This window comes from Macrosteles quadrilineatus, unplaced genomic scaffold (assembly GCF_028750875.1).
Source record: "Macrosteles quadrilineatus isolate MER2022 unplaced genomic scaffold, UCM_ALF_1.0 Scaffold_1__1_contigs__length_201487025, whole genome shotgun sequence".
Classification (NCBI taxonomy): domain Eukaryota; kingdom Metazoa; phylum Arthropoda; class Insecta; order Hemiptera; family Cicadellidae; genus Macrosteles; species Macrosteles quadrilineatus.
In genome coordinates this window covers 25774664-25793910 of record NW_026542594.1, presented here as the reverse complement: position 1 = coordinate 25793910, position 19247 = coordinate 25774664, and the positions used below count along the sequence as shown (strand labels likewise).

At 34.7% G+C, this 19247-nt stretch overlaps 1 protein-coding gene across 1 annotated transcript in view; it reads right to left on the bottom strand.

Moving 5' to 3' along the window:
* The window catches only part of LOC129005404 (protein pelota), a 95323-nt gene that overhangs the window by 58189 nt on the left and 17887 nt on the right, over window positions 1-19247 (bottom strand). The window contains exons 3-5 of the mRNA XM_054434290.1: window positions 17574-17724; window positions 16659-16772; window positions 16144-16284 (exon numbers count right to left, since the gene is read on the bottom strand). Of these exons, the coding sequence (XP_054290265.1) occupies window positions 16144-16284; window positions 16659-16772; window positions 17574-17724 (406 nt within the window). The remainder of the gene's footprint in view (window positions 1-16143; window positions 16285-16658; window positions 16773-17573; window positions 17725-19247) is intronic.

Below are 19247 nucleotides of genomic sequence, written 5' to 3'. Positions count from 1 at the left end.
AGCTGGGCTCTAGCTCACGATTTGATTTTGCGGCAAGTTAATTAGGGCAATTATGCTTTATAACTCTGTAAAAGGTGTGTATCCCAGAATTTATAAATGTCATTCTACACTTATTCACTGCCAAACATAATTCAGTAGAACCTTGATGAACGGAGAATTACACAAGCCTACATAACTTCATTACCCCAAGTAAAATACCAAGATAATTTTTAAAATTGTATTTGAATAGTATAATCTTAGTTTGTTAAAAATGGATTGTATGTTCAACAATTGCAGTCCATTATTGTTATGCAGTATGGTCCTAAATTATTGTTTTTGATTTTGAAACATCACAGTTCATTTGACAAAATTAAAGTTGAAGCAGCCCAATGTCAAGTCACACTTGTGCAATAGTTTTTTTACAAGCTTTCTCCAGACCACTGGGGAGGGTAGGGTCTGACAACCGGGGGTTCAACCCTCATTAGTGCCGCTCGGCTGCACTCAGTGAAGAACACAATAACACAAATCAATCTTTTAAATGAATAAAAATATTTGGTAATTATTGTTTTATTGATATCTACCTTGAAATTTCAATAAATTTGGTGTAAAATTTGACCAAAATCGGCCAATTTATTAATACAGTACCAATAAAGTAGCCTGCATTGGTTTATTAAATAGTGTGTAAAAATTAACCGATTTTCGTCAAGTTTTACCCCCTGCTGTGCGCTATGTCACAAAAGCTGATAACAACATAGGTGATTAGTAACCATGGCAACTAGGCAACTTGTTGAATGGGTGATGAAGGGAAACCCAAGAAATAGAAGAACAAAGATCAAGTATAATGACGTTGTTATCTTTATACTCTTTTTACAATTGCTGTTATTGTTATTATCTTTATGTAAGATTTTATGATTTTGTTTGATAGGTTTATAAAATAATTCTTTTTAACTACAGGAATATCAATTTATAATTTATCAACGTGCTTCTCTTCTGAAACAGCAATACCGGATGCATAATAAAGGTCAATGACCTAAAATATCATGATTGTGTAATGTTGTATTTTGATGTTGAAATTCAAATCATGAAAAAAGTTTGTATATTTCCCCTGGACCCTATCATTTAATATACACAATCAATGCTAAATAATCGTGGTTAGTTCTATTTTTTTGTTTTTATTAGCCTATTCAAAGTTTCTACACAATAAGACAATCCAAAGTCAAACCGGCCAATGAATACCCGAAAAACATTAAATCTTGTCCTATGATTGGAATACCACTCGCCAGTCCTTTAGGTTTAGGGAAGTAGTGCAAGTCTATATATAGCTTTAAGGTTGTACCCACCCCTTCCCCCCTCCCGTCCTACTCGACTCACCGTTGCTACCCGGGCTCCTTTCGAGATCATTGCCCAACCCCATCCCACCCTTCTATTGTGTTGCTTTTCTATTGTTTCTATTCTGACTTTTTTTCGGGAAACATTATATCTTAAATCTATTGTTTACGTAACAGCACAGAAGTAGGCTAGATTTTTATACTTACTGTAAAAACGTACGTACTGTAAAAAAAAACTATTACGTGTAATCAACCTTAGACTTAGGTCTACAATAGAAACTCCATGTACAATATCGAAACTTAAATTTATTAATTATAATACAAAACTGATAGTAAACAGTGGGAAATGAATTTACTTTAAAAACTTTAGGCTAGGCCTATTACAATGGTTTTAATTATTTAGGTTCAATGTTATAATTTACTGCAAGGATCTTTATCTCAGGTGGGGTGATCGAGCGGCATTTGAATTTAATCTTGTGATATAAGCCTAATTAAATTTTGTTTTAAAATATAAAGTATGTTCGAATTATAGATTGGTTGAATTAATAATAATTTTGAATAAGTTAAGCTTCTATTAGTTCTTGACTTTGAATTTGAGTACAAATGTCCAAAGGTTAGGCCTGAGAAAGTTTTAATGGCTTCCAAAGGTAAAAATGTCTATTGGAGTGATCTCACCAAAATTGATGTCTTCTTTGCCGTAAAATTCTTGATGTTATGAATGATTAAGGTTCGTAGCAAGGATGGTTCTTCTTTCAACAAATTTCACTAATTTTGTCCGAATAATGTACTTTTTTTATAAAATTTTGATATTAAATATTTAGTGTCCAATTTACATCTTCATACTATCTTGGCTCTATTGGAAGTGATGAAGGTCTGATGCATTGTTGCACTCACATATGTCAATGCTGACTTAATCACATAAAATTGTAGGCCACTGTTTACACTTATATATTATAATAAATTTCATTTGCTAGAGAGCTAAATTATAGTTTTGAAAAGTTATTTAAATAAAATTATATAGAATTTGAAGCAATTTTGTTACAAAAGTTATAGGCTATTATATATTTATATGATATTATGTTATTTGAAAATTTCTATATTATATTGAATTAAATTGATTACCTATTGGTCTGCATGGACAATTAATTACTATATATGGCTTGAAAAGGGATTGACATTTAGATAAAAAGAAAAACATATGGTGGAAATTAAATTATTCTATTAAAAAAATATTGGTGAAAATATTGAATTGTTACAAAATCCCCGCAGAAATGGAGTTATAATGAAATTACTAACGACATTTCGAACTAACAATGAGAATATTTACACTGATTAAAACTGATAACAACACACAAACAAGAAAAGAAACAATAAATTATTACTTTGAAGTACATGAACATAACAAAACATTAACATCCTAACTAACATAATGAGAGATAATTAAAAAAACACAATATTTAATGGGGTTTCCTAACTATATAGCATAGATGGATTTCAAGGTCTTTATTCTTAACTAACTCCTATCATTTTATAAATCATTTTCCTAAAATGAATTCTTATGTAATGATTGGTTATTGTTCTATATACATATACATTCATTTTATTGTTTTATGGGGAAAGGGAGGGGAATTATTTCTATTATGACTGACGACTGTACACAACAGGCGCGCACTTATCACAACACTTGGTTCTTCAGGCTTAGAGGGAATTTTGATTTGTTGAATCTTGAGGGGTGATGTATCTTCTGAGGGCAGAGATGTGGAAGGGTCCATATTTGCACTTAATTTCAGCATTATCCCCGCTATCTAGGTAATGATAGACATGGTATGTTTTCTTAGGATCTGGGTAGGATTTCTTCTTAAAATTTTGAGGATTTTCAACTTTTAAAGTATGTTTGTATTTGTTGCAAACTCCTGGTTCGTCTGAGAAGACATCTTTATACTTTAGTATTAGAGATTCAAGTTTAGAACGTTGTTCTTCATTAATTAACTGATTATCGGCAAGAGAACTTTTGACTATCTCTGGTGAAATGCTGCTTTGAGTTTTGCTTGTTTGTGAACTGTAACTATGTGTATTTATTTCATTTGTATTATTATATATCAAATCATCTTCATAATTGTATGTTTCACTTGTATTGTAGTTAATGTAGCAAGATATTCCGTCAATAGTTACCTCTCCAAACTTCAAATTCACATCATTATTATTATTAATATTTATATTTATTGATTTGTGTTCGAAGTCGATTCGTGCATCCCATAAGCTTAAAACATCTGTTCCTATAATTAATGATCTTACTAGGTGTGGTACAAGCAAAGTTTGTATGTATGTTGGTTGATTATTTACTTCAAATGGCAGCAATAAGATTTTAGATACCCGTTTAGATTTCTCTCCGGTAGCAGTTTTAATGAATGTATTGCTAACAGGGAGTTCTTCAAATTCAGCTAATTTATGTTTATTTTCATTAAACCAATTTTCGTTTAGACAGGTAATGTTAGAACCAGTGTCAACTAAAGCACAGATAGGAATATTACTGATTTTTACATTTATTTCTGGGCAGTTTGCTTTAAAATTGTTAGTACAAAGTTCATCTATCGTTTCTTCAGTCAATAGGAATTCACGGTTACAACAAATTGTGTTAATATATAAAGGTTCTATGTTATTTTGGTTATAATTATTTATTTGAATAGTCGGTCTGTTTAGTCCGATTTGGTTCACAGGCGCTGAAGATTCTAGAGTTGTATACAGACCAGCAGTTTCGACAGCGCCTACCCGTTTAAAGGCGGCTGCCCGCTGTACGGTTGTGTCGTACTGTTAGGCGGTAGGTGTTGTGAAGGAACTTGCGAAATTGAATTACACATTTGGACTTGCTCTGATGTTGGGTACTCACGGTCATGAAATTGATTCGTGTTATGTTGAGGATTGTGAGTAACCGTCATGTAATTCACATTGCCTCGCTGTTGTTGTGGTGGTGGTGGATTTCTTGGCTGCCAACTTGGATTATGTTGGGGCCGGTGGTTTTGATAGTACTGAGATTTTTCTATCTTTGGATTGTAGGTATGGGGATTAGTGTTCTGGTAGTGATTTTGAGCTTGAAAGCTGGGTCGATTTTGGTAGTTCCTCCGATTGTTATGGTAGTTATTAGGATGATCGTTCCGATTTTGATTATTGTGAGATGGTGTTGGACTGGAGTTATTTTTAGGCCGTTTCTCTGCGTCGTGTAGATCTTGTCGTTGAAGTAGTGCTTCAAACTCGTACACACTGCTTGCATTTTGCACACGTCGTGCGTCTTGAATAAGTGGGCAGAAATGGTCTGACAAAATAGCGACTATTTCATCTTCAGTCAGCGCTGGAGTGAGGGATCGTAGCGTGATGACTCGTTCAATAAAATACTCTGATCGAGTTAACTTTCCGTTGGGCTTGTATTGTTCGGATTCGATTTTGTGCTTGATTGCCCGTTGAAGGTCACGATTCCAATACTTCGAGATAAATTGTGTTTCAAAATCTTCCCATGACTTCAAATCATTCTTTACCAATGAAAACCATCGTGAAGCTTGGTGTTCAAGGCTTGTTTCAAGAATGTCTTTTAAGATTTCGATGGGGTTTTGCTCAGTGCTTTGCCGTGAAAGTAATTTTTGGTAATATCTCTTCAGACGTGTTAGATATTCCAGGGGATTATGGGATCGACCACTGAATTTAGGTAAAGTCAAATAATTGGTTAAGATTGAACTTCCACAGGTTACATGGATTTGAGGTGTTAGAAAAGTGGTTTCTTGTTTTAGCTTTTGTTCAAGCTCGACTTTAATATTAGTAAATTTAGCTTCTTGTTCCTGTATAAGGCTAGTTACTTGATTAATTGTTTCTGTTGTTTGCCGAATTGTATTTTGGTTGTGCTCGACTACCGGTGCCAATTCATTTCTGATTTCAGTGGTTTTTACATTTACATAATTTTCTAAATCTGATTTAGTGTTCTGGGAAGTTTCATTGATGTTTAGGGTTAGTTTGGTTTCAATTTTACGACTTTCGTCAGTGATGATTTGATTGGTCTTAATGCGTTCATTAGCTACGATATTGGATACTTCTTTTCTAATTTCGTCATTCTGTTTATACACCTTTTTAATAGGGGTCTGCGGTACAGAAAATTTAAGGTCGGTACGGTTCGGTACGGTACAATATTTTGTACCTCGGTTCTCGGTACATAATCGGTACGGTACGCGGCTACCCGTATTTTTGCGTTTTCTTCTCAGAACTGTATTAAAACCATTATTTTTAACTATAATACATTGACATTACTATGCCACTTCTATATATAGACTCGTCCCCGGTGACGTCACCACCTGGGGATTCCCCAGGGTCGTGACCGCGAACTTGGCTCTTGGGGCAGTGTCCGTAAAACTGTTTAAAAACGCTTATATCTTGAAAACGGCTTGAGATACGGCAAAACGGTTGAAATTCTGGCACACATAGTGGGTGTCAACTTTTGATTATAAACAATATTACAACATTAAAAAATCAAAAGTAAAAAAAAATTAACATTATTTTATATGGGTAGGCTACAAATAAAAGTTACCATGAAAAATCATCTAAGTCTGTAAACTGTCTAAAAACGCTTATATCTCGAAAACGGCTTGAGATACGGCAAAACGGTTGAAATTCTGGCACACATAGTGGGTGTCAACTTTTGATTATAAACAATATTACAACATTAAAAAATCAAAAAGTAAAATAAAAATTAACATTATTTTATATGGGTAGCGCGTAATTAGGAAACTAAAAAACATTTTTAAGCCTTAAACAGCCACATATAACAATGTAAGACACAGAACATGCAATGACATAATTTGAGACCGAGTAGGCTTGCATAACAACGAGAAAAAAATTATGCAAACAACAAATATGCTTGTGGTTTCTCAATAGAAAGATAAAATATTTATAACAAATATTTTAACTTATAAATAAGATTGTAGATTAGATTGGTTACAAGTTGAATTTGTAGCACCTAACATTTTTATGGCAGTAGGCAATGCCAGCGGCAAATTGAATATTCACGAAAATACTGACTGAGTTAGAGATAACATTTAACAGTCATCATAAAACTATTATTTTTATGATAAAATAGAATTGGTGAAAGTCGTAAAGATATAAAAGTGATAAAATTCAACAGTTCTTGGAAGTACTTGAATACAACAATTATTGTCGAGATAAAATGTTATTGTCATGATAAAATGTTAATGGATTTGGGACTGCTAATGGGTTTTTTATTGCATCATCACCCCAGTAATAAATTATGAAGATCGCAAACAAACATCTGATAAGACTTTTATGTGCTCGGAACAAACTGTCGTTGACTACGATAGTAAACTGAAAGTAATTTATTATTATAATAGGCTGTACCGAACCGAATTTGTACCGTGTAAAATGCTGTACCGAACCGATGACAGTAATTAAGCTTGTACCGTACCGTACCGACTTTTTCGGTGCACCGCAGACCCCTACTTTTTAATGATGTTGTGTTCAATTTGTTGTAGTTCTAAAGTCTGTACTTGTTGGATAGCACGGATTTCGTCTAGTTCCTTACGCATATTATTTTGATTTTCTGATAGAGTGTTAAATTTAGTATTTAATTCATGTTTAACCTCGTTTTTGACATCATTTAGGCCCTTATTAAGTTTGTTTTCAACATTAGCTACTTCAGTTTTTACTTCATTTAGACCTTTATCGATTTTATTTCCAAGCAGTTCAAATAATGAAATTAATTTGCATTGGAAATCATCCGTAACTACGGTCGTCTTAGTTGGCGAGGCATTAACAGACGTGTTGACGTTGGTCGCATTGGATTGATGATGGCTGACGTCATGGTATGGGTTTGTTAGAATCAGCTGTGGATGTGTGGTTCTGGTTGGTGTGGAGGGGAAGGGAGACGAGATGGCATCGGGAGTCTTCGGTGGCGTTCGGGCGTTGTCGTCCGCGAAGACCGGCAGCTGTTGCGGTTTCTGTTGGCCTTGACATTCAAGATGGCGATTTTCAGTGTCTGCTTGCGAAATGGCGTCTGTCATGTTTACTTCTGCTTCGGTTTTATTAAACTCGGAGAAAAGTTCGTTATTATTGTGCCCGGGTAGATTGTTTGATTGTTCGACTTTGTGTTCTGTTATTACGTTGTCGGGTTGTGCGAACGAACTGTCTTGTGTGAATGTTGAAGTGTTATTATTGTCAGTGGGGACGTTGTCAACTGTGTCAGTCATAATTATTGGGTTGGGAATGGTATTGCGGGACCTTAAGTTATAATTATGGGGCATGGGATTACACAAAAAGGGAAAAGGATATTGTTTACAGTTACGGTATGTTAACTTAATAAATCTCTTTAACTAAATTGTGAGTTGTTATTTCTCTGTCTTAACTGCTAACAAACTTCGTTCTAAGGTTTCAAAATTGCTTCATTTGGATCACAAGATTAAATTCGTTGCCAATACGTTGGTGCGCCATTTTTGTAATCAACCTTAGACTTAGGTCTACAATAGAAACTCCATGTACAATATCGAAACTTAAATTTATTAATTATAATACAAAACTGATAGTAAACAGTGGGAAATGAATTTACTTTAAAAACTTTAGGCTAGGCCTATTACAATGGTTTTAATTATTTAGGTTCAATGTTATAATTTACTGCAAGGATCTTTATCTCAGGTGGGGTGATCGAGCGGCATTTGAATTTAATCTTGTGATATAAGCCTAATTAAATTTTGTTTTAAAATATAAAGTATGTTCGAATTATAGATTGGTTGAATTAATAATAATTTTGAATAAGTTAAGCTTCTATTAGTTCTTGACTTTGAATTTGAGTACAAATGTCCAAAGGTTAGGCCTGAGAAAGTTTTAATGGCTTCCAAAGGTAAAAATGTCTATTGGAGTGATCTCACCAAAATTGATGTCTTCTTTGCCGTAAAATTCTTGATGTTATGAATGATTAAGGTTCGTAGCAAGGATGGTTCTTCTTTCAACAAATTTCACTAATTTTGTCCGAATAATGTACTTTTTTTATAAAATTTTGATATTAAATATTTAGTGTCCAATTTACATCTTCATACTATCTTGGCTCTATTGGAAGTGATGAAGGTCTGATGCATTGTTGCACTCACATATGTCAATGCTGACTTAATCACATAAAATTGTAGGCCACTGTTTACACTTATATATTATAATAAATTTCATTTGCTAGAGAGCTAAATTATAATTTTGAAAAGTTATTTAAATAAAATTATATAGAATTTGAAGCAATTTTGTTACAAAAGTTATAGGCTATTATATATTTATATGATATTATGTTATTTGAAAATTTCTATATTATATTGTATTAAATTGATTACCTATTGGTCTGCATGGACAATTAATTACTATATATGGCTTGAAAAGGGATTGACATTTAGATAAAAAGAAAAACATATGGTGGAAATTAAATTATTCTATTAAAAAAATATTGGTGAAAATATTGAATTGTTACATACGCAGAGCCCCTAGTATCAGGAGACAAGCAAGAGTTGACTTTCATTTAACCATGGTAGTTTTTTTCTGCTTTATGTCTGTTCGTTCCAGATGAATCTAATCGTAAAGCAAAACAGCCGATAACGACTAAACTAGATATCAGTATTGCATCATACGGCTTCTTTGTCGTTTGCTGTTACGTCGTTGGAAACGTATTGCTGTAATTTTGTCCTGGGAAACTAATGATGGTTATGAAGATTTAGTTTTCTGTTCAAAACGTCAAAATATGTTGTCTATACGAAAAAGTCGGACATATAACGGATAGTGTCGGATATCAAATTTGGGTTCCGACCCGATTTATCGGATATCCACACACCTCTAGATGAGGTAGTACTTTAAGTACTTTTAACCATTGTGGAAAGTAACTTTCAATTATAGGCCTACCTTAGGGCTATGCCCCATGATCAAGTATTCAAGTATTCATGGATCTATAAAGCATTTTTTAGTTTAATCTTTGGATTTAACATATGGACCAATACGATCCGGGTGACAATTAATTGCGAAGCATTTGTTTTGGCTTGAACTGTCAGATACTGTGTTTGCGAAGGTTTATGTATAATAGTTTTGCCAGCATATCTGAAAATATGCAAACCAACTGCTGTTCTTAATATATGAGGGTTTCAACTGAATACTATAAGATCCCCGTGCGTAGAACGGGTACACAGCTAGTTAACACTAACGGAAACATAATCTTAATCATCTTATTTTGTAGAGGAAAACTAAATTTATAAAGCCTCAAATAATTATCCAGTACACACCTTAAATGATCAAATTAGTTTTAAATTAAATTAATTATTCGACACTCTGCTCAAACTACAACAGTGATAACAAAGTACAAAGGTCAACGCTCCTTCCAACCAAACTGCAGTTCGGTAGGGGTGGGCAAGTACTCGACTGTCGAGTAATTACTCGAGTAGTTGGCAATACTCGACAGTCGAGTCGAGTAGTTAAAGATACTCGTGACTCGAGTCGAGTAGTAGACGTTAAGCCGATTTCGTTATTTTCATTGATATTTGACAAATAAATAGTAAGAAAGGAAAATGTTTGAGTTTTATTTAATCCCTTAACCCCTTTAAATATTGACATACTAGGCCTACTAATAATCGGCAACCTAGACATCGCTTGCGTCATCCATTTCAAAGACAGCGACAGCGCCGACAGCTGAGCTGACACTGGGTGATAAGCAGTGAGTGGTGTAGGTGTGCGAGTGCGATGCATCGAATCCCGATTCGATCCAGCATGCATCAAAATCCCGATGCATCGATTACGTTACGATACAGCTCTACTAGTAAAAAGGGATGATTCGATTATCGTCATCGATACCACCGATACTTGGACTGGTATCGGTACCAAGACTCGATTGTCAAAAGTCGATTCCGATGATACCGACATCCGACAGGGATGAATATTTTATTTAAACATTTATTTACTGTATAGCTACAGTATTAGTTTTGTCATCACGGTTAACAATTTTCATAGCCAACTTAGAAACTATCTAGTTCAAAACAGCGACGGTGCCGGTGACATTGTTTAGCTTCAGCATTGCACAACACAATCTACGAATCTACATTTCAAGATGTCAGACTCAACTCAAGAGACAACCGGCGCACGAATGTCCTGCCAACACGAAATTAATTATACTAAACAATGTCTGTATTAATAAGTCAGACATTTAGATGTATTATTTTTATTTTTAGTACAAAATAAATAACCTAAACACGTTGAAAATTTCAGTTTAATAATCCCTGCATTATACGCATCATTAGAAAAATTATATTCAACCATTAAACTTTAACATCGTCGTGGTTAGGCTTGCTTTATATTGCGCCAAAAAGTAGATCCATATTTTGATCTGTACTATCTACCTGATTAAAGAGTTTAGTGAAGTTTTAAGTGCTTACTTACTCTTACTCCTGTGGCCATTGGAAACCTAGGTGGTTTTTGGCCTCGCCAACCATGTGCCTCCAAGCTCTTCTATCCTCTGCCAGCTCCAAGTCTGCTCCCATTCCTCTCAAGTCCTTCGTCACCTCATCAACCCATCGCATTCTTGGTCTACCTAATGGTCTCCTTCCTTCTGGTATACCTCTGAGTACCATCTTTACCATCTCTCTCTCACTTCTACGGTTAATATGGCCCATCCATCTCAACCTCCTACTCTTAACTATTCCCACAATATCTGGTTCACCATATAATTCTTTTAACTCTCTATTTTTCCTTATCCTCCATGCATTTCCTTCTTTTACTGGTCCAAAAATTCTTCTCAAAATTTTGTTTTCAAAAGTAATAAGGCGCTTCTGGGATTTTTTGGTAAAAGACCAAGTTTCTGACCCGTATAGCAATACAGGTTGCACTATAGTCTTATACATTCTTATTTTAGTGGTTTTTGATAGCAGTTTGCTTTTGAATAATTTTATTAAACTCCAGTATGATCTTTCTGCTGCTGTGAGTCTGCTCTGAATTTCTATTTCTTCTCTATTATTGTTTGTGATCATCACTCCCAAATACTTAAAAATACTAGTTTTCTGGAACCTATAATTTAATACTTCTAAGTGGTCCTCCTCGTCATCTTGCCTACTTATTTTCATGTAGTTGGCTTTGTTTTCATTTATTTGTAAACCCACTTTTCTTGCTTCTTTAATTAGTACTTCTGTTAGCACTTTGAGATTATTTTTGTTTTCAGCTACAATGGCTACATCATCTGCGAATGCTAGAAGGTTTATTTTATCAGTAAGTCTTGCCCCTCCTTCACTATTTCTTGTTTTCTTGAGAGCTTCTTCTAGTGCTATATTAAATAATAATGGCGATAGACCATCACCTTGTCTCACTCCGGTATTTATATAAAATACGTATTATATTTATATAATATATAAGTATTTATATTTATATATAAGTTTTAAGTGCTACTATAACATAATGTATTTATTGAAAAATATTATGAGCCTTAGTCCGTGTCGATTTTGTAATGTTAAAACGATTGGTGAATGATGACAATAAAAGTATGTAACAACAGTTCTCATTGGTCAGGAGGCGTCAGTGCACTACCATGTCAGCCAATCGACTTTCGTGTTTCAATGGAGCAAATGACGATTGCTTTGACATCGTTAAATGTTTTATTGTGGGTGGAAAGGGTATCGACAATTATAAATAATGAGTATTTAAGTATAAAAAACTAGGTTACAGACAGGTTCAAAACTTTGATTGTTCCGATCCATTGTTGACACCCCTACGCCTACACGGAGGTTATAGTGACGTCGTGCATAAGGGCCAGGCAGGCCGGTTCACAGTGAATCCACTCTGCCGAACCTTGTTCTTGGTATAATTGGGAACATAGTCAAACACTTTTGTTACTAAATAAAACTATGAAATGTTTGTTAAAAGCACTCTTTTGGTCTTTTGGAGATTTTAGTCCCAAAACATAAACTTTATTGTAGGCTAAAAGTAAAACCTATCTATTGCCATACTTTTCTCCACAGACGTCGACATAGGCTATTATGCAATGTCTTTAAAAAATACCAGGGTTTCAGTCAAAATACTTTTGTAAACATTGACAATGTGCTGTTTTAGCACAGTTCATTCCTTGTTCACGATCGTTTTTACTCACTAGAGAAAAGACTCTCCTTACAAAATGTATTTATAGGCCAAGATGTTTGTAATTTTTTTAATGTATAACTGCAATTGCTTTTAAAAAGAAATACAAAAACTGACAAATGACTTAGATTAATACTTAAAAAGTTAAGCCTATTTATAAATTAGAGGAAACTTTATTAGATCTCATCATAGTCAAATTCAAACATTTACAGTATTTCAAAAAAATTAACACTCTTGTGTAATGGAAATCTGCAAGCGACTGAGGCCGAGGGTGAGGGAGGGCATGTGAACCAGGCTTTAGAACAAGGGCAAATTCTGCCAAACTTTCTCTTTTCCTCCCTCATGTCCCGTTAGACGGTGGGTGGGGCTTCACACAATAAACAGTTCATTCATACACAGTAGAGAAAAGTTTTTGTGGCAGTGACGTATGTCTCTTGTCTGCTCTTTCAAGTTCACACATCTGGACTTCATTAAAACAATTATAAGTGATAATCTTTATTTATTAAAAATAAGTGAAAAACTGTTGACATTTTCAAGGAAAAAAAGTTGAGAAATAAGTGTTAAAAATTTTGTTTGATTAGTTATTCTGTATTTAAATAATATCCTCATTTATGATTATGTTTTTAGCTAGACTTGGTGACTTTTTCATAGTTAAACAAATTTTGAAGATATAGCCTATAATTAGTGAGAAAATGTCATTATATAGGAAGTTAGTTTTTACTCACTTGGGGGAAAAAACTTACCTTACAAAGAGTATTTGTAGACCAAGATGTAGGCTAGGTACGTAATAAAAAAAAATTATAAACTAATGAGTTAACTAAGACAATTTCATGGAATTTCAAATAAATACAAAAACTGAGAAATGACTTAGATAAATACTTATAAGCCTATTTATAAATTAGAGGAAACTTTATTAGATCTCATGCTTTAGTCAAATTTAAACATGTACAGTAGGCCTATTTTAAAATAAACACTTAGTTCCATATTTTTGCAATTTTTTTTGCAATCCTACTATATATAATACGAGTTATGTTTGAATAATTATCAACTCGATCTGGGAATCGGCCCTAACAAAAACGTTTATATTTACGGAATAACTAAGTTCTGTGTCAAAAATAAGTTCTAGACCAGTGGTATAGCCAGGAAAAATCTATTTTCGCCATAATATGAGTACAAACTTTTGAAAATTTAACATGGGCCTTATGAGAAAACATTCCGCCATTTTTGTCATTTTGTTTACATTTTAAGGCATAACTCGACGTGCTGTACCCACAGGCACCTCAGCTTGCGCATGCGCAGAAAGCTCTTGAAGCACTTTCCGAGGATATGTAGCATATGTTTACACAGACCAAAAGGAAATAACAATGTGTATATACAGAGCAAAAGAAATGAACAATCAGATTATACCATTGAGCATATTATACAACAACTGAAAACCCAATTTCTGTCAATGTCGAGTACGGTAGTTAAATTAATGAGAGGATGGAATAATCTTTAATTAGCTTTAACTCATACACCTCTTTTTATATTTATTGGGTAGCAGATTTTTGCTTAGTTTATTTTAATTAGATTAAGGTATCTGCAATCCTAAAATGCTATGGGAAGGGAGGAAAACAGGTCGGTGACTTAGGAAGAGGTGGAAAAAATAGTCAAGGCCAGTAGTGCGAAGTGTAGGAACTGTTTATGACGATTAGGGTATTTCCAATCCTGAAATACTATGGGAAGGGTGGGAAACAGGTCCGCGACTTAGGAAGAGGTGAAGAAAGTAGTCAAGGCGAGTAGTCCGGAGTGTAGGAACTGTTTATGACGATTAGATTAAGGTATCTGCAATCCTAAAATGCTATAGGAAGGGAGGGAAACAGGTCCACGACATAGGAAGTGGTGAAGGAAGTAGTCAAGGAGAGCTGTCCAGAGTGTGGGAACTGTTTATGACGATTAGATTAAGGTATTTGCAATCTTAAAAAGCTATGGGAAGGGAGGAAAACAGGTCCGTGACGTAGGAAGTCTTGAAGGAAGTAGTCAAGGCGAGTAGTCCGGAGTGTGGGAACTGTTTATGGCGATTAGGTTAAGGTATCTGCAATCCTAAATTGCTATGGGAAGGGAGGAAAACAGGTCCATGACGTACGATGTGGTGGAGGAAGTAGTCAAGATGAGCTATCCGGAGTGTGGGAACTGTTTGTGACGATTATATTAAGGTATTTCCAATCCTGAAATACTACGGGAAGGGAGGGAAACAGGTCCGTGACGTAGGAAGTGGTGAAGGAAGTAGTCAAGGTGAACTGTCTGGAGTGTGGGAACTGTTTATGACGATTAGATTAATGTATTAGCGATCCTAAAATGCTATGGGAAGGGAGGGAAACAGGTCCGCGACATAGGAAGTGGTGAAGGAAGCAGTAAAGGCGAGTAATCTGGAGTGTGGGAACTGTTTATGACGATTAGATTAAGGTATTTGCAATCTTAAAAAGCTATGGGAAGGGAGGAAAACAGGTCCGTGACGTAGGAAGTCTTGAAGGAAGTAGTCAAGGCGAGTAGTCCGGAGTGTGGGAACTGTTTATGGCGATTAGGTTAAGGTATCTGCAATCCTAAATTGCTATGGGAAGGGAGGAAAACAGGTCCATGACGTACGATGTGGTGGAGGAAGTAGTCAAGATGAGCTATCCGGAGTGTGGGAACTGTTTGTGACGATTATATTAAGGTATTTCCAATCCTGAAATACTACGGGAAGGGAGGGAAACAGGTCCGTGACGTAGGAAGTGGTGAAGGAAGTAGTCAAGGTGAACTGTCTGGAGTGTGGGAACTGTTTATGACGATTAGATTAATGTATTAGCGATCCTAAAATGCTATGGGAAGGGAGGGAAACAGGTCCGCGACATAGGAAGTGGTGAAGGAAGCAGTAAAGGCGAGTAATCTGGAGTGTGGGAACTGTTTATGACGATTAGAATAAGGTATCTGAAATCCTAAAATGCTATGGGAACGGAGGAAAACAGGTCCGAGACGTAGGAAGTGGTGAGGGAAATAGTCAATCCGAGCTGTCCGGAGTGTGGGAACTGTTTATGACGATTCAATTAAGGCATCTGCAATCTTAAAATGGAATGGGAAGGGAGGGAAACAGGTTTGCGACGTATGAAGCGGTGAAGGAAGTAGTAAAGGCGAGTACATATTGTGTTTTTTATATGGTATAAAAGTTTTTAACCAGGTCTATTTTTGGTGAATTGAGAAATGCTTTGTTCGTAAAAATGAAGATGGAATATATGTAAAATAAAATTGTTGATTTTCTCGTGAACTACTCGACTCGACTCGACTCGATACTCGAGGATTAGGGCTAATTACTCGACTCGACTCGACTCAAAAAAACACTACTCGCCCATCCCTACACTTCGGACATGTCAACCAAGCAGTGAGTACCTGTGGCCACAGTTGTAGTTGAGTATTTATTTTCTATATCTTATCTAAATATTCGGGTTTGATGTTTTGACGACCTCAATAAGAGCGAAGATTGATATTTTTGACAAGTATCCAAAGAAGGTGACATAGTCGCCGAAACAATCGTCATCCACCCATAGAGGAGGTGTTAAAGGAATCACTAAACAAAATCAAAGTAATTTAACCTTTTATTTTATTTATACTCTCATGGGTTGTCGTCAAAGGGTTAGTATCAGTTTTCTGTATGTGTTTATCTGGTTTTAATGTAACCCTCCAGTTGTATTGTTACCTTCTCATGTTGCTTTACGTTGCCTTTGCGCTTACGAGGGATGACATGGTCAATCTTGGCTCTAACAAGTGTCATGCTCGCAGTGATGAGGCAGATATGTGCCAGGCCTTCTTGCATGATCACAGCCGCAACGTCAGCGTTCTAAAAGTTATATTTATCAATAGAATATTAATCTCTTACATTTAATGTATTTCATGATAATTTAGCAAACAACCCTAGATCATTTGAGGTAATGATGGACAGAGTAGTCACAAATAACTGAAAACCATGGCTAATCCAATTTGTTTATAGTTATTTAAATTTGATGTTTCAAAAGTGGCAGGAGTAAAACAAGTGGCAACAAGTAAAATGCTTCAACTGTTTCAGTTTTTTTAGGTCTTAATATTGGATTTTATAGGCCTACATTAAAATGGGAGTTTAAAATCAATTGAATGGATTCAGAAATTGATTATATTATTGAAATCATATTTAATATACATATAAAATATTATTTCAGAAGAACTCATTTCTTATACCTGAGTTGGGTCACAAGCAATGTCGATACGTTCAAGTGCAATGGAATCCCACTCTGGTTTACTGAGTGCAAATTTGCGGTTGACTTCTAGGTCCAAGGTATGGTATGCGCCCATCTGTAAAAATTATTATCTTTATTTTTCACTCAATACAGATCACACAATCTAAATATTGCTTACTTAGTATTTTAAAGGGTGTCATCGACTAAGCAGATATGAGTTTATATTCTACATTGTTAAAAAATAATATTTTGTCTACCTCACATAGTTCATAAAACTGCAACTTGTTTGTTACATTCACAATGAAAACCCTCAAACCCATCAAATCTCCTGACGCCAAACAAGGGCACCTGCAGGAGGGCCATAGCTCCTCTTGAAAAGAAGCTGAAAAATCAATCAAGCATTGGAAACTGCTGAATGCTTACAAATTAAATGTGAGTAATTGAGTCATAGTTAGTACCTGATGTACTTTAATCATAATTAAAGTATGTAACATGATAATTAAACAAAAAAGACATGAAATAACTTATCAGGACTCTCAATAAATGTTTTCCAATGATCTCTGTTAAAAAGGTGTTGGACCAACACCTTACAATGGCAGTCTGTACTTATTTTCAGTAACCTAGAAACTCAGTGAGACCATAAAAAAAAAACCAATAACCTATACCTATGGATAAGTGCCAATATACTTTTTTTATAATAATATTTTTAATGAAGGGTATTTTGTCACCTATGATCAACACATTTGCATGTCTGACATCCAATTTTAAATACGTGGGAAAATCCCATATTCTCAATCGTAGTCACGCAGAAAATGATTAGGTACTCAAAATGATGCATTACAAAATATACACTAAAGTATGATGTTAGTATAAACAAGATTATATTTAACGCTAGTACAATGGTTTTCCATTTCACCTTGACGTACTGGTTCTCCTCAATGTTTCGCCCTTTGAGCCGCAACATGCATGCCTGAGTGTCAAAGTCAATTGTCTCGACTGTAATAGTAAGTGTTGTGCGCACACGGTTGCTGGTCGAGGAACCTGTGGCTGATTCATTTTGGACTTTCCTAAAAAGCACAACAGGTTTGTTAGTTTCACAATTACTTGTTCATTAAGCATGGTAAATAAAAATTATAGATTTACAAGTCATTTAGTTTAGTACTGGGTCTTCTGGGTCCGACTGTGTAGGAATACTGGGTAGAACATTAGTTGCTGACGTTTCGGCTTCGTTGCAGATAGCTTGGGTTGATAGATTGATAGAAACAAGTACATTGGAGATCAAGGATGACCAGGAATAACGATTTTAAATTACTAACTCAACCTCTGGCAGGTTTTATCCGGAGATAAACAGATGGATGACATAGATCAAACACAATGTTATCATTGACCTAGGATCCTGCAAGTAGACTTACTATCCTTTTGTAAAATCTACAACGTTGTTTGGCGTGTGTTCATGTGTGGTTGCGTTTGGGTGCGGCTGATTTTTTTACTTTTATTTCGACTAAATATCCAATAGTTTGAACAAATGAATTTAGGAAATTAAGATGTACATAGATTCAATGAGGGTGAGTGATTTTCACGGATATTAGAACGGATAACAGTATGACTGATAAACATAGAAAAATAGCGTCACTAGCTTTCTAGCGTGTTTACGTATTTAAATTCCTTCTACAGGTGACGAGTTCTTTTCCAAATGAATGTTATTTTAACCAAACAACTGTTTCAAAACAAACTATCTGTCATTGTTTTTACTTTTCATTGTTTACTTATTTATTTAGCAAATGAATGCAGTGAAAGTAATATAAAGGATAGGTATGGACGATTTATTTAATAATGTCAGAACTATGTCAGCATACCAATCTTTTGGTTGGTAAAGCAAATGTCAATTGTTGTGATAGGTATTTAAAAACTGTCCAATAAGCTGAAGGGTGTCAGTAGAAACCAAACTCAATTCATACCATAGCATATTATCTCAGTAGTAGGTATTTAAAGATACATCGGTTGAGATATGAAAGAACAGAGAGCTAGGTGAAAGAAATAGGTTGTCAAGTAATATTTGTTTAAATGATAAAATGATTTTCCCTGTTAAAACTGCCAGAATGTTTCTTTAAGGTAACCCAGCAGTCAAATATGAAATAAAAAAAAAAATTTATTATTTAGTTTTGTAGAACAGACTTTTCTGAACACGTAGATAATAAATATTAAGGAAGAAATTTTTTTTCAACTACTTTTATTACCGTAAACTCTTGCAGCTTAACCCTAGAGCTGGCACTAGTGTAACGCTGTACTGGCATAGGGATATTATTGATTATATGTAATATAATTTTTAAACCATCATAAAAATTTGAAATAGCAACATAACTATGGTATGGATTGTTATATATCATTTTGTTCAGAATAACACAAAGAACAATAATATAGGTGGTTTACATGGTTACCACAAAAAATTTTTTTTTAGTTTTTCCAAATTAAAATTGTTGGCATTACAGTATTAATTTTTTTATAAAATGTTTTTATATTCCGTCGTATTGCTAAGTGCATGTAAGACTTATCATCAAAAGATAAATTGCAAAGTTGTGGTAAATTTTGT